Here is a 16,489-nt window from a genome sequence, read left to right on the forward strand (position 1 = left end):
GTAGGGTTAACACGTTCATCTTTTGATGATGAGTGCTGGTAAGTGAGGTGTGGAGTGAGCACCTGCACATCCTGTTTTCAGTGTCCCTGTTGGCCCCTTAAACAGGCACAGAAGACCAAGATTATTGAATTTAGAGGAGATTCTAGTTAAGGGCCTTGCAGCTATGCTAAAGGACATGTTAAAACAAAAGAGCCAGATACATAGGAGAAGGGTATAAATAATAGAATGCAAGTCAGTGCTGACTTGCTCAAAGTTACACATTTAGGCAGAAACAAAGAGTGAAAGCAGAATGAAGAACGGGCTGGCAGCTAAATAAAAGCATTTTAAAAGGATCTGGAAGTTATAGGCCCTAGGCTGAAAATATATGAATTTTACTGTATGTTTAATATGGAAATAAATATGGCCCAGGAGTCTGTGAAAAGGTTTTACCGCTCAAGCCAGTTTCAGCTGGAGTCCTGTGTCTCCCCTTAAGCCTTTAATTGAAGAAGTTGGGAAATAGTTGGTGAAGAGGAACCAAAATGAAAGCGACAAAACAAATCTTGAAAAATTAATCTCTGTGGAAAAGACAGAAAAACTTGTATTTTCTTTCACAGCGTGAAGAGGGACCTGCTAATTAAAGACGTAGAGATAATCTTCAAATGTGTAAAAAATCTCTGAAGTGAATGGAAGCACCTATTTTTTAATTGATGGTGGTATGATAACCATGAAGTTGAAGAGATGATTCAGTTTAGGCATGAAGAAAAATTCTCTCATGATGGGTAGGGAAGAAGTAGATGAAGAATCTCTGAGTTCCGTCTCTGGGGGTCTTTAGAAGAAGACAAAACAAGAATATTGCAAATAATCATTGGCCCTAGGACGGAATAGTGAACCAGAAGATCTCTTCAGACATCTTTCAGCCCCTGATTGTTGGTGCCATTGTGATTCTCTCAATTTCTTTCAAAATGATCAGAGACAAGAGTGTTTGGTTTCTCTCAGCTTACAAAGGTGCCACACTTGTATCTAATCCCAAACTTATATCTAGTTCAGCAGTTTATGGCATGAAAAGTGTCTTTTGATTGGATAAAAATTGGTTCCTTGATTTGAGTTAACTCAAATTAAATAGCACCATGTTTATTTTCAGCATTTGTTTTAAGTTCGGGCCTGTTGGCCTCAGTATAGATTAAGAAGCTATAAATATATTTAATTTTTAAAAAAAAAATCTGTTCACAAATGTTCAGTTGAAAAAGAAAGGGCAGTCGGGGAGGAGGATTATAATTCTATTGGTGCCATTGTGCAAGTAGCTATAAATGAGCAGTCAGCTGCAGTGGAAGGGAGCTCCTTGGATTCCTGTGCGAGCTGAAAATCCAGGCTGAGTGTTGTGTTCCCTGGCAGAAATGCAGTGCCTGCAGTGGAGCTGGGAAATCAACCTCTGGGGGCTCAGGTTACTTTTGATGCTCTGAGCAAGCAGCTCCTTTCCCACAATGTTTCAGTGCACAGGATGAACCAAGGAAACTCTTCTAAACTTAAAGAAATCCACAGATTTATTTTTTTCTTTATGGTGGTGTTTCCATGTGAAGTACTAAAATTCATAGGAAATGGGGCATAATAGTTAAGGACAGGCCATATTTTAAAAGGTTTGGCTCCCTAGAGCCTTTTAGAAGTCCCTAAGTAACTGGGTGGCTAGAGTAGTTCCTGATAAGGATTTGATCCTTTAAATAAATTTTTAGTTGCTAACAGAAAGCTTCTAATTCTCTTTCAGTAGTTTCTAGGAATAATACGCCTATAGCAATTTTTACCACTTGAAAGTAAATACAAGATTCATTACTGTGGAGAATAGATATTTCAAATTAAAAGGGTTTTGTTTTGGTAAGATGGTATTTTCCACTGAAATTATAATTTTCTAGAAAATATCAGTCTATTCATTTACCACTCTTGAATGCTGGAAATCAGAGAGTATTCAGAATACAGCTTAAAAATGTACTTTCTTAATGTACATTATTTTAAATGTATTGTAACTACAGGCTTAATACATATGAAATAAACAGTTCTGGTCTATACACACATTTTTTTTATATTTTTTGTCTTGTAAGAACTGCTTAATACACAAAACTTTCATTAACTGTTGCTTGAAACTTTAGCTGTAAAAATTCTCACAGCAATTTTTTTCCCTCCCAGTCACAGGTGAACCATCATTCATCCAATAATGAAACTTATCAAGAAAGGTTGGCACGATTAGAAGGGGATAAAGAGTCTCTCATCCTGCAGGTATGTCCAATAGAGAGAAGAATTTTGTCTGCACAGTTGATATCCAGTGCATAAAAGCTGAAGTGGCGCAGAGTATTTTCTGTTAAACAAATGTAGCTGATATGCAGCTCGCCAAATGTAGCTGATATTTAATCAGGAATTAATTTGTAATTTGTATAATCCCTCTAAATGATTCCATGGTGGGGTAACTTGTTAGAGGAGAGGGCTGCAGCGGCAGTAGAAGTGTGGAGGGAGTGGCAAAGGGATTAAAAATAATTCTGTCCCAGGCTACTGCTGGGGTGGTGTTCTCATTCTAGGTTTGCTAGGTTGTGCCCATTTTCTAGGTTCTGTATGCCACCATTTTTTTAATGAACCAGAAGATCATTAAAAGGTGGGTAGATGGAATTGGTATTTTTCCTGTTTATATGCTGTACCAAAATCGTTTACATCTTCTAAAAGCTTAAGGGGAGGGAAACAGGGAGAGAGAAAATTTGACAGTAAAATGAATGCCTAAACTCTTCTAGGTTTCCTGTTTCTCAGTTTACCAAACTTTTTTTCAAAAAGATCCCATGTCCCATGTAAGTTCTCCTGGAGAAAACACATGTTGCACAACTTCAAAAAAATATTATTTTTCTGTGTATTTCTGCTGGTACTAAACTGTACCTGCCATGCTTTTTAAAAACCTGAAACTAGAGATAATTTAAATGGTCTTTGCATATCCTTTCCCTTCATGCTTTCAAATGCATATTATAAGCACATATATTTATATCAAAGTTGAAGTGTGTTGGGTAGGTGTTCTCCCTGCTTTCAGTCACAAGTTTCTGTAAACGTGTCTTGTCCTGTATGTTCTGCTCACACTTGTGTTCATTTACTGAGCAGAAGCCTCACTGCTGTTGTTAAACAAACAATAAATGTTTTGAGACACAAGCTTTGGCTTGGTTGAAGTTTTTTGGGTTTGGTTTTTTTTTTTTTACATTACTGTTAAACTAAATTGCTATTACCAAATTTAGGAAAAAAGCCCCACCTGACTGAAAAACAATCTTCTGGTTGGAATTTAAGTGTGTGCTACAAATCCCCTTTACAAGCGATATTTATTAGAACACCTTTTATTAATCAAGTGGCTGTTAACACTAAAAACTTGATTCCATTAGTAAAAGCAAACAGCTTCTCATGCTGCACATTCATGTTTCAAATGCATGAGCAGCTCATGAGTGGGGAGACAACGAGGGGACCAAATCCAGGTGTTCCATCCAGAGCTGAGAGTGGGACTGGTGCACCTGGGAGGGTCTCCTTTGTTCCTCACCTCTCTGTGCAGTCTGGTGATCTGTGCATCAGCTTTTGTGGGTCTGACAGGCCCAGGGCTGATAGGTCCCTGCAGGCCGTCCCAGGCTGCTGCTTACGATGTCCTGTCCTCTCCTGTCCTCTCCTGTCCTCTCCTGTCCTCTCCTGTCCTCTCCTGTCCTGTCCTGTCCTGTCCTGTCCTGTCCTGTCCTGTCCTGTCCTGTCCTCTCCTCTCCTCTCCTCTCCTCTCCTCTCCTCTCCTCTCCTCTCCTCTCCCCTCCCCTCCCCTCCCCTCCCCTCCCCTCCCCCCTTTTAGCTAAGTGCTCAATGCCCCTCACTTTTACAGAAAATATATTCCCTGCAGGCTGAGTCTTGCAGGTGTTGCACCCCCAAGGCAAGATGGAATTGCCAGCTTAGCATAAACTGGGATTTTGTTCTGGGTGCAGCCTACGGGTTCCTTGAAGAGCCTGGCAGATGTGATACTGGAGAGAGGGGAAAATATGAGCTCCAAGTGGCTGATGTGCCTCTCAGGCCAGCTGCTGGAACACCCAGCACATGCTTCCAAAGCTGCTAAGCTTGCACTAAATTCCTTTGCAGGTCACATTTAACATCCAGAGTTTTCTTTCCAAGTTGCAATGGTATTTAAACCTAACCTGAAGCTCTAAATAAAGCTGGTTTTCTTTCTCTGGAACTTGCATCACCCTGAAGCAGAGAATTCAGTTTGTCTCTTCATGTCTTCTGACCTCACATGGGGATTTTTTGTGTATCATCCCTCATTTAATGGGAACAAAACAAAGTAGGCAAGTAGCAGATTTCCCAGCAGGGAGTTCTCCTGCCCCAGCTTGGATGTGTCCCCCTGCCATCTGCCTCCACCCACTCCTTCCTATCACCTCTCATCCTGAGTTCAGCTGTGCTCTAAGCTACAGACAACTACTTTAATAGGGAAAAAAAAAGTCTTTTCCTTTTCTTTCTTTTTTCTGTGATTTTTTTGCAGGCATAGCTTGGCATTGTGTCAGCAGGTAAAAGAAAGACAGACATCTCCCTTTGCATCTTCCCTGAAGTGAACTCAATTGTTCATTGGGTTTTAGACATGCTGTGTAGTGGATACATCTTAAAAGCTTCACTTCCACATACTGTACACTTTTATTTTGTTGTATTAATAAAGGTGTTGCAGGGTCAGATGTGAGAGCATATATAAGTTTTTGTTAATGCATTTTTTTCAAAATGAAGTTTAAACACCTTAGTCTACTTTGTTTGTTTTAGATTATATTTTTCTAGAATAATCAAGGCTTTTTATATAAATAAATAGTCACAATGAATATACAGAGTCTCCTCAACATAAGAGTTATCACTGGAGTTTTTTCCATATCTTTCTAACATTATCTTGGGTGCAGTTTTTTCTGCTTTGCAAGATTTGGGTTCAGCTACCGGGCTTTTTATATTGCACACTCGCTTCTCTCTACCACCATTCCCACAGTTCTTTACCAGGATTGCTTATTGTTTCTTTTCCTGGGGTTCATTGTCTGTATCTCCCTGCTTTTGCTTTCATGTTTTGGCTTGCCAAAGCCTGGGATTCTTTGTTGGACTAGAACTTTGCCACAGCTAAAACTTGCCTTTCACTCATTGCATTCTTTATAGCTTCAGAACTCTTTATTGATAGGTAATCTGTCAACAAAGTTTTGTTCTTGTAAGAAGTAAAGTAATTGGTTGGGTTGGGAATGAACAGTTTTCCCATTGATCCGTTTTAGGGAATGAAATGCCAGCAGAACCCGAACTGGCGATGCACGCTCCAAAACCACATAAAACATTTCCAGTATCCTCTGGTCTTGTTTGCTCCTTTCCAATCCTCCAGACTTTTGCATGAAGGGACCCAGGCTACCTATAGGTAGCATTCCACCTCTCCTTGAAATGCCCTTTCTTTTTTATATCAAAACAAAACAGTTGCAGGGGAGGGGAGATGAGAGGGCGGGGTTGGAGTGAAATAGAGGTAAGACTGCAAAACTTCTCTCTTGCTAGAGCGGGTTGCTGCAGTGCACAGGAATATTAAAGCACTGAGGGCTTTAAAAGGGACCTTCTTGTCAAAACGTGCATTTGGATGTTATATGCATAAGGTAATTGAAACTTATTTACAGTCAGTTCAGTAGCACTGTGCTTCTCCTCTCAAATTACAGGTGAGTGTTCTCACAGACCAGGTGGAAGCTCAAGGAGAGAAAATCCGGGACTTAGAAATCTGTCTTGAGGGGCATCAGTTGAAGCTGAATGCTACAGAAGAAATGCTCCAACAGGTAAAAATCTGGATTGCAGACCTTCTCCAGAGGTGGGGTGAGCACACATGGTCAGCTTGTCTGCCTGTGTGCCTGCCTTTGGCAACAGGATAAAACGGGGAAGGAAAAACCCGCTTCTTTTATTGTTCTCCTCCTGCTTTGCACTTCCCCCCCCAATAAATGTTTCTTTGTTTTCCTGTTGCAGAAAAGTTTTAGGGCTGGTTGCATAATGCTGTACGTGGCAGCATGTAAAATGAAACTATTGTGTCTTATTTGAACTGTGCTTATTTGGACATGGCTGAGTAACTGGTTAGACAGGTTAAATGTATCTTATACATGTAGGAGTCATAGAATTAAGAGGTTTTATTTAAATGCCTTCTGTTTTCCTATGGCTTTGAAGTTGAACAAGCAGCAATTTGGAATGAATTACTGTATCAAGTTCTGTTCTATAACCATTTTTGCTTAACTTTGGAGCTTTCCCCTTAGTCTGAGATGAGAAAATCAGTAAATAAAGACATTTTTTTCTTTATTTGAATCAACAGTTTCAGGCTACGTGATTTAATTTTTGCTCTTTGATGTTCTGTGTTGAGGGAGCAGAGCAAATGATAAATACCTTACAGAACTTGCAGGTCTGTTGATGCCAAAGTTCTTTCCCTGTACAATTTTCTGTTGTTACAGATACAAATTATCCATTGCTAATGCAGTACATAGATACCAAAAATAAATTTGAAACTGTAAATAAGCCTCAAAAATCTATGCCAGAAATTTTTAGGATAGATACTGTTCTCTATGAGCTTAGTTTTTCTCCCCACACAAATATTTTGTGTTATAAATTTGCTATTTTAGTCCATGTGAGATACACAAGCCTTTTATGAACTGATCATAGCTTTAAATGATGATAAGTATCCTTGTGTATGTGTATGTAAACAGCAGCAGTTTCTATAAGATAAAATTGTATCCTGAACATTTTAAATTATAATTCTCAGAGGTTCTTGAAAAAACCTTCCATCTCACACAGTCCAAGATGCTTCCAGCTGAGCAAGATTGTATTCTGAGGAGATGGCTTTAAAAATGCAAACAGTGAGTGCATGTAGTTTTCCAGTGAGATCTGAAGTGAAACTCAAAGAACAGTGATTATTTAAGTAGTGAAAATCTGTTTTCAGTCTCCAGGAAGGCATTCCCAACTGAGTGCAGGAGCTCCCTGTTCCAGTCTAAAGCTAGATTCTTGCTCTGTGACTCCTGCTAAACCTGATTATTCTTTCTCTGACTTAAAATGTTTTGCCCAGATAGTCTTCTGAGGAAACTGTGAACTTAAAGCCTTATTCACCAGAACACTGAGGCATCTGAAATTAGAATATAATGTTGCAGGAACATTGCCATTTCAGTGAAAATGTTTGCACCTGCTTGTCTGGCCTTAGGCACGTGCACAAATTGCTTACAAAGCTGATCCTAAAGTGATAAACTGCAAAAGACTGTACCAAAGCTAAAGAAGTCAGAGAATCTCCAGGTATGTCTAAAATAAGCCTTAAATCTAAATTTGGGATAACTTTGAGCAGCTGTAGTTGTTGTTCCTCCCAATAGACGGTGGGATTTGGGAAACCCAAGTCAGATCTCTCAGCGGTCAGTTGTACATTTATTGTCTCAGCAGAGAATCCTATTTAATATCATTTATTTTGAAGGTTCTCTTCTCCATTCACTTCTCCATTCCATCTTTCGTTGAAAAGATTATCCTCTGGGGGGGATGAGTTGAGATTTGCACAGAAGAGAGTGACCTGGTCACGTGGTGGTCATGACATTCACGTTAGATATGTGGCCAGTGGACATTTCTGCAGATAATTTGTCAAAAGTAGAGTGTGTGGGGTTGCAGGGGTTTCAGTAGATGAATCAGTCAGGTTTTGGGGGGATTTGGGTTCAGATCTTCTCAGCCAGCAGCTGCTGCTGGTGTCCTGCTTTTCAGAATGCCTTCTGTTACCCTCTTGAGAGGTGGTGGAGTCTAAATTCAGATTTCATGGTTCTGCTTCCTTATTTGCAATATATTTGAACTCCACTGATTTTTGCCTTTGTGAAGTTAAGTCAAGCTGATGCTTCCTCTGAGTGGAAAATGGAACAATAAAGATAAAGCCCTGTCTTTTTAATTTCAAGAACTATAAGAGCAACTCATAATTAATTCTGTGCAAAAAAATGCTTCAATAAATATGAACTTTAAGATAACCTAATGATGGTATCTGGAAGTTCCACAGCAGAAAGGGTATCTAATGCCACCCTGCAAAGTAGTTTTTGCTGAATCTGTGCTAGCAGAGACTTGTCAGGGTGGGGCTCCTGGCAAGAAACCCTTCTGGCTTATGATTTATACCGTTGTTTTGAACCCTGCTACAAAGCGATCGTGGAACCACTTCTGAAACAGCAGCTGAAATAAAAGTTATACAAATACCATAAAGTGGCTGTTCAGCATTTTGGGGTGGGCATCTTGAATGTGGAGTAGCAGCAGCAGAGGAGAAGGGAGGAAAAATTCTCTTTTCTTCCTGCTCCCTCCTCCTGACCGTGTTGCTTCTGCCACTGATTTGAGGCTGTCATGCTCAGCAAACCTTCTCCTCCATGACTGGGAGAAAACTGACCTGGGGTTTGGAAGGAAGGGGCTGTTTTTGTGATGGCTGAGTTAAACAGCTCACAGGAAAGGTCAAGGTGTGGCAGAAGGGCAATGGAGAGACGTGCTTTGACCTCAGTGTTTATGGAAGCGCAGCCAAGGAAAATCCAGCTGAGCAGCACTTGAGCAATGAGAGGATGCTGTGTGAGAGATGCAGAGATGCCCTGGTGTGCACAGATAATGCGATGTTTAAAGCATCAAAGCCAATGTTTTACTTCTGTAAGGACACTTTTTCCACCACAGGTTGTAATGAAGAAAAGTGTTTTTCCACAATGGAGGTGTCTGGGTTTTCTTCCTTCAAGGCTTTTTCAAAACTCATGAAAGTCAGTGGCAAAACCTTAATTCAGTCCTGAAGTATAATTCAGGTTTGGGCCAAGAAACAAGGTCATCCTCCACTGTAAATGGTAACAGAAAATGTTCTGGAACACGGTTGGCAGCAAGACACAAGTTTAATTTCATGGAATTACCTTCCAGTGGGGTGTCTGCTGCTACTGAATGTGTGAAGGATATGGAAAGGCTTGCCTGTGTGAACAGCTACCTGCCTTTCCCCTTGGCATGTTGCAATGGAGATGTCTAGAAGTAAAATTTAAAAAAAAAAAACTTCCTAGAATTATCCTAGGAAAACAATTTATGCTGTGACAGCCCATTTCCAGTATATCAACTGCTTTAAATTGTAAAGTTATGGCCAATTTGAGAGAGCAATGATGTGTGTGTGTGTGTGTGTGTCTTGTCCTAAGTTACTTTGTGGCATTACTAAGGACTTTCTTCCAGTCAATTTTAAGAAAGAAAGAATTTTTTTTCTTTTTCTTTTTCTTTTTCTTTTTTTTTTTTTTTTTTTTTTTTTTGTTTAAGAAGAGAGAGGTCCTTGGGGGAATCTCCTATCAACGTACTGTAGAATTGGAAACAGAAGTAATTTTTGCTCTGTAAAGTTGCCTAAACTGCCCCATTGCAGAGAGTACCAGCCATGCCTGATGTAAACACATCAGTGCTGTGGAATCTGACAGCTGTGTCATGTCCATCTAAAAGTGAACTTCTGCACACACAGATTTCACCTCCACAGTGCCTTTGCATGCATTTGTTGGTAATTGTCGTGAGTAAATCTAGTTTGTTGCCTCTTTGCTATTCCAGAGCTGCATTTTATTTGTTTAACAGATAGCAATTTCCATTGGAGCCCTCTGGAATAAGGACAGCAGTTTGCTTAACCAAGGGCAATTCTGGTCTGGGTGGCAGAGTCTTTCATGTACCTGAGCTGAACCAAATCCTAGGTGTGGTCTGACCATGTTCTTTTGCCTTCCAAATAATTCCTGACACAACTAGGGGACTCTTGTTGGAGAGTTTTGTTGTGCGAACACAATTGTGTCTTCAGTCCAGTGAATTCTTTTGAGAAGCACAAAGGACTTGGTTTTATGATTCTTTGTGCCTTATAAAAAAATACACATAAAACCTGAAATGTTTGGGTGTAAACAGGAGTGGATGTCTGTTCTCATGTCAATTTATGGCCCACTTCTGTCTGGATGCATGGGCCAGAGGAAGGTGTGCCAGACAGTGGAGAACCTTTTTAAAAACTGGTTTAAAAGTATGCAGGGAGGAGCTGTATCAGAGTAGGAACTTGAATCCAGCACTGTTCAGTGTGTACCTGCTCTGGTTTTGCAGCTGTCTCATGCTCAGGGGAGCCAGAATCCTGCCTTGGTTGCAGGGTATAAATCTGGTGTGTATCTGTTTGCTCCTCAGGAACTTTGCTGGCTGGCAAAGACCATTCCTTCAACTTTCAGTTGCCTGAGTTATCTGATCTTAGATGAATTTCAGCACTTGTTTATAGCATGCAGGAGTTTCTTGCCAGCAGCTGGCTTAGTGTTTCAGATTTTGAAGTGTGCTCTGTGCTGCTCTGGTTGAGCTCTGAGGTTTTCAGAGCGTGCTCTCAAGCTGTGCAGCTTTATCTCTCCAGGTGAGCGCTCCGCTTTGCTCTTTTGGAGTTAACGTGGGCAGGAATCTGCTCCTCAGGCAGATCCGAGGGCTGGTCAAGTTGGCAGGGCTGTGGGAAGCTCTGTCCTTTCCCTGCCTTAACCATATAATGGGCAAATGATGAATTGGAGGGCTGTAATTCCCTGCCTGCTGCTGCCTTGCACCATTTCATGGTGCTTGCACACGTACATCGCTCTCAGCTGTGCTTCCAGCTAAGCAAATATCTTATTTCTGCCACAGCTGACACACAGCTCTTGAGAAGTGCAGCCCTCATTAGGGGGAGGGGGGGCTTCTGGCTGCATGTTGCTTCCCAGGTAGGTAGCTTGGTCTGTCTGTCTGTCTCAAGGCTTTTGATAAGGGTGAAAAGTAAAGAATTTTTCAAATGTTGTATTTTGTACGATGTGCAAGTGCAAAATGGGATTTTTTGGTTTGTTTCTTTTTTTCCCCTCCTCGCTTGACTAAAATCTTACTTATAGTTTCTCAATCAGTGTATGGCATGATTGTTTCCTCTGTTTTGTGGAGAGCTAAATATCCTGGAATTTTCTGTGCTTGCAGCTGAGAGCCTAAAAATTATAGTGTCCTCTTTTCAAGCTATTTTTATCATGTTACATTTTATAAACTGTTTTATAAGAATTGTGTATTTCCAAGACAACTAAATGTGAGACTGAGATATACAGCATGGGCATAGCTTCATTGAGAATATTGGAAAAGTTGGTTAAGTACTTTAGAAATATACAGTGTGAGTTTTAAAAAGTGTGTTGTGTTAGGAAATAGTTTGCTATTCTTTGATCTGTCTGGTGCACATATATCACCACTTCTGCATGTCTCCTCAATTTTTAAAGTTAAGAGTTTAGAAAAAGTTCTTTAAGAAAGAAAATTACACTTATATAGTATAATGTATAATACATTTTAAAACTAAACACAAATATCTTGTTTCTAAAGAAGATTCTCTTCTTTATGGGTATGTTCTACATCTGTTCTATGGATATGTTCTATATCTGTTCTATTTTCCAGCTAAGATCCTCCTAAAGCTGCTACAGCCTAAATTACCATTTTGCCTGTCTTTTATTATCTTTTTTTTTGCTTTCAAACCAATCACATAAATGTGTATTTTCTTTTCTTACAATTGCATATTTATTCTGGCTGAATTCAAGTTGCATCATACCGCTGAAATACACTATAATTTCTCTGTAACAAAATGGTTCACATTCTTAATGAGCTGTTCACTGTGAGCATCTGCTTGAAGATGAAAATAATTGCTTCCAGATGTTCCCATTTCAAGAGGAGACATTTAGTTTAAGCGGCACTTGCTTTCAAAGGACAAGTTAGGTCCTCTGGATGCAAGAGCAATTGTCAGCTGTTTTAAATCACTGCAGCTCCATTGAAAACAAACTAGGGGTAGTTAGCTGCTTTGCCTATTTTAAGTCACAAGATTTATGCCAGTTTACTCCAGCTGAGAATCTGATTCCCCAGCTTCAGATTTTACAAATTGTAAAATTGTGTTTGAGCTGATTAAAAGCAAAGCAAACCCAAGCAGCTGCCTTTGTGCTCGCTTGGACCAGGTAGTGCCTCCACGTTCACTCAGAGCTCCTGAGCTTGGGATGAGAGGAGTGAGTGTGGATTGCTCTCCACTTCGTAACTAAGGGTAATTTAGGGGTCTGTAGGAAAAATAAGAAGTAATGCCAGATGGTGCACTCAAAGGATAGATCTTTTGTTTAAAATCCCCAGAGGGATGCTGCGGCTCCTTGCCTTATTAAGAAATATTCCTCCCATATCATGGAACACCATGTCAGTGTCCAAAAAACTTCTAAATGTTGTTTTAGCTCAAGAGTGGATAGAGTCTGTCTATGGGGCCAGAGTTTCCTCATCCTGCTCTTCTTTCTGATGTTCATGGCTTTATTTCATATCAAAGCCCCCATTTTTAACTCTGCCTTAACCTGCAGCAGTCTGCTGTCTTAACAGCTGTGCAGAGCCTGTTCCAGTCTGGACTGGGATGTGCCTCTGAAACTCCTGCAAATGTGTGTTTTTCTGGAAGACAGAGGAGTTCTTTGTAATTATAATTGTAATTTGTAATCACCTGTGTAGAAAGCAGCTCCTCCTGGGATTTCATTAAGCGACTGCCACTTTTCAATTAAAAAAAGTCTGTGCAATATCTTTTCCTGATTAGGGCTTGATTTATTTCATTTGGAGAAGACAAAAAAAGAAAAAAAAGCCAAAACCACGAGGCTGCATTTCTGTTTATTTTCCCATCCTTCCACAAATACCATTGCCAATGTCAGCAGGAATGGGCATGGCATTGGGAACAGTGGGTGGCTTAGATAATTGGTGTTGCAATACAGATGCAAGTTTAGTACTATTTTTAATTTGTGCAATATTCCCCACCAGACTAAAACAACTTATATGTAGAGCAGATTTTGAAATGAACCTTGACTCTGTAATCTTTGAAATAACCTCTGTGGCTTCTCCAAGCCATGGCCTACAACATACTGTGCAGTTTGGGGCTGGGGAAGAGATGAGAAAAGGCTGCTGGATGTGGTGATCTCTGATCCTTAATAACATCAGCACAGGGTAACTGTGGCAACTTCAGTTAAATCACTGCCATGTAACTCAAAGCTCAATCTGCTGTGATTCCCCAATGTGATTCATATGATCAACACACTAATGGGATTTATGAATTATCAAAAAATCTTTTAACCATTTGGAAGCCTACATTCTTTTGTTAAGAATCGATTTGGCGCTTGGAAAATGAAGTATGAATTTTTCAGTAAGGCTTAAACTCCTGATGGGACTTTTTTATTTTTGAAAACAAGAGGTGACAGAGGCATTTGATGTATGTAATAGCCTCTGTTAAATTTTGGGTGGTTTCTTGCCTTGGCTTTCCTGAAAAATGAAACATTCAGTGAAGGTGTGAATGTTGACCATTCTCCAAACACACTGATACAACTCCATCCAAAGCGTGTGTACTCTGCAATCTGCAAAGTGCAATCAAACAAATTTGGGGCACACAAGCAAAAGCCATGAGCAGTTGTTTCTCCTTTATGGTGTTTCTTAATTTGGACACTGCCTTTTAGACTCCAGGTGGGACATTTCTTTCACTGCAGTTCCCTCCACACTGCACAGCCCTCAAAAGCCATCAGGTGCTACATGGTGTAAGTTGCTGTTTATTGATGTAGAGGTGTTGCTTGCCTCTGCTACTCAGTTTGGGTTAAGGTGCTCATTGTGCAGCACATCCTTTCCTGGATAACACGTGACAAGAAGGTCTACAAGGTAATCCTAAAGCATAACTTTGGCTGATGAGTGTTCTAGGAAGACGCCAGCTCTTTTGTAATGTGCCATTATGGAGGTTTGGGTTTGTTCAGCCTCAGTATTGTTTTTGATCTCATGTCTAGCCCAGGGATTAACTTTGCCACATATTTGCTTGAAAGAAGGAGCGGGACACGGTGGTTTGGTGATTAACACAGAACATTCAGATGAAAATAACTGCAGCACTTGAGAAACACACTGAGGTTCGAACTGAGGGTTTAATATGGGCCTGCCAATAAAACACATGGCAGTCTGTCAGTGCTCACATAAATAACTGGGGAAATCATTCTGCTTTGCTCTCAGGAGCTGCTAAGCCGCACATCGCTGGAGACTCAGAAATTAGATCTGATGGCTGAGGTTTCAGACCTGAAGATTAAGCTGGTTGGTATGGAAAAGGAGCAGAGCGAATATGAAGAGAAACAGAACAAAGCTGAGGTGAGTTTCTTTCATTAGTCGTTTGAATTTTTTCCCATGTCTGTGGTGTGTTGTCACACACCTGAGCTTTTGGGCTGAAATCAGCAGGGATTGGGATTTCCTATGCCTGCAGCACAGCCCGTATCACTGACCCTCTGAATTCGGGATTATGCATTTTTGGGATGCGGTTTCTTTTCCTCTCTCTCATTATACTTCAGAGGTTGCTGTTTGCTTTCATCAAGGCAGAGTCCTTCCAGAAGCATTTATTGCAGTGGGTGTTCACTTAACCCTTTCCTTTCCCTGGGAGCTGCACTGACGTGACTGTGCCAGGACTTCCAGAGCTCTTCCCTCATTTTTGTGGCAGAAAAGACTGTCAGCTCTGTAGGGTCAGAGGTGCCACAAGCACTGAGTGAGATCAGGGATTTTAATGTATTTGTGGCGCTTGGGAGGGCATTTGCCACAAATGTGTCTTTCCCCTTGTGGCTACATAATAAATAGTACAAAAAAAAATATCGTGGGCTGGAGGCAATTTCAGCCCTTACTCTCTTTCATATGTGGAGAGCTCTGGACATCAAAGGAGCTTTGTGTTTTGCTGTATTGGTTAAGAAAGAGAATGTGAAACAGGGAATTCATCTGAGCAACATCCATATCATGGTGGTGAGCAGCAGGTGGGAGCTGGGAAGGAAAGCAGTTGTGGAAGAGAGAAATTCATACAAATGTGTTGCTCTACTCAGTGGTCCTGTAAGGGGACCAGCTAGCAGGAGAGGACTGCCTGGAAAGGGAGGATGGCTGAGTCTGGGATTTATACATTGCTGACTGGGGGGGAAAAAAAATAAAAAACACACCCAGACTTTGTTCCACATTGATTTAGGAGGATTTGAAATCCAGGCAGCATTAGGAGCTGTTTGCTCTCCACACCTCTGCTAGTGGAATAGGTGATAACTTGATAACTATGCATCAGTGCTTTGCCTGCAGTGACGTAGCTTGTTTGGGGTGTGTTTGCCTTCAACTTATTTAATTCTCTGAAGCTTTCCTTAGAGATTCAAAGATAACATAAAGGGAGCAATTTCTGGCAGAGCTTGCAAGCCAGAGAGGCACCAGCTGCTGTTTTTACCACCTGTGGCCCTTCTCGTGCTCTTTCAGACAGAATTGCCAGTGCCTTGTGTACAGAGGGGGCCTGAGCACTCTCAAGGTACCTGAAACTCTGAGCAGCACCTGATGGCTACAGATGGCAGCCTGCTCCCAGTGCCTCCCATGAGTGAGGAATACAGGGCTGAGCTTGCCTCAATTATTGCAGGGCCAGCCTGGCTCTTGGAAAGCAGCAAAGATTTTGGGTGCATTTTTATGGGCAGGATTTTTGAGTGCCTGGGAGTTCTGGCCCTGTGGGCTGTGCAGTTCTGCTGCTGCTGCTGCAGTGAGGTGTGTGCCCCCTTGGGTGGGAAAGTTGAGCCTCAGCAGCCTGGATGCCTTGGTGGTGGTGCAAAGTGATAGGACACGTTCCTGCTGAGATGGAAAAAAGGATTCTAATCTGATGGAAAAGCTGAGAATCCTTGTGTTGAGCGTGGGATGAATTATTTACTACCCCAAAGTGTGATTAGGTTTCTGGCATGTTGAAAGTTGGAGACCTTTGTGTGTGCAAAGTAAGGAAAGGTGTGGGAAGCAAACAGCATTTCTGGTTTGCTTGCTGAGTTATTTGTGTATTTATTTCAGATTCTCCTGAATAAGCATTAATCCCATTTATCACAAATTGCTTTCAATCAAATTAGATGCTTGGTTGAATTCTAATGCGTTAACCCCATTTCTGCTCCTTTTCCTGTAAATTATACTAATTTTTCTATACAGACACGATTGCAAACATCAGAATGAAATTTATTAATGCTCTTTACATTATTAGGTTACAGCTGCTTAAATTTGGCAATATTTTGACTGTTTTCCTGAACTCTCTGCCTCCACTTCCCAACTACATGTTTCTAATGAAGAAACCACTTTGACAAAAACAAACAGCCTACCTGCAGTTTGCTCTTGGTTTTGGCATCCAGTAGTTAAACCATTTTAAATAGCTTGTTCAGATACTTCATGCCTGACCCTGCTGCTATTTCTAAATATAATAATGGAGCTTTAAAAGTTTTAAATTAAATGTGGCATTGCAGGATCATTCAGCTGAACCATGTTTTCTCTCTAATTCTAATTTTGTGTCAGCTTATTTCACAGCAGCTGTCTCCAGTCACTTAGAATTTATCTATAGAATTATTTTTCTGGTTGGGCTAGGAGGAAAGAAAGCAAATTAAGACATCCTTCTAAATGTGTGTGAGTTTTTAATGTGTAAGATTGGTTTCACTTTATCTTGTGCAGCTGTCCTTTAGGTTTGGTTTTAGTGAGCAGCAAAGAGTTCATCTAG

The 16,489-nt window shown here is 40.8% G+C and overlaps 1 protein-coding gene across 1 annotated transcript in view; it reads left to right on the forward strand.

Moving 5' to 3' along the window:
* Positions 1–16,489, forward strand: part of PPFIBP2 (PPFIA binding protein 2) — a 73,708-nt gene that overhangs the window by 31,174 nt on the left and 26,045 nt on the right. Inside the window, exons 3-5 of the mRNA XM_084207937.1 lie at positions 2,155–2,244; positions 5,676–5,789; positions 13,981–14,112. Coding sequence (XP_084064063.1) covers positions 2,155–2,244; positions 5,676–5,789; positions 13,981–14,112 — 336 coding nt within the window. The remainder of the gene's footprint in view (positions 1–2,154; positions 2,245–5,675; positions 5,790–13,980; positions 14,113–16,489) is intronic.

Source organism: Fringilla coelebs, assembly GCF_963513975.1.
Source record: "Fringilla coelebs genome assembly, chromosome: 6".
NCBI classification, from domain to species: domain Eukaryota; kingdom Metazoa; phylum Chordata; class Aves; order Passeriformes; family Fringillidae; genus Fringilla; species Fringilla coelebs.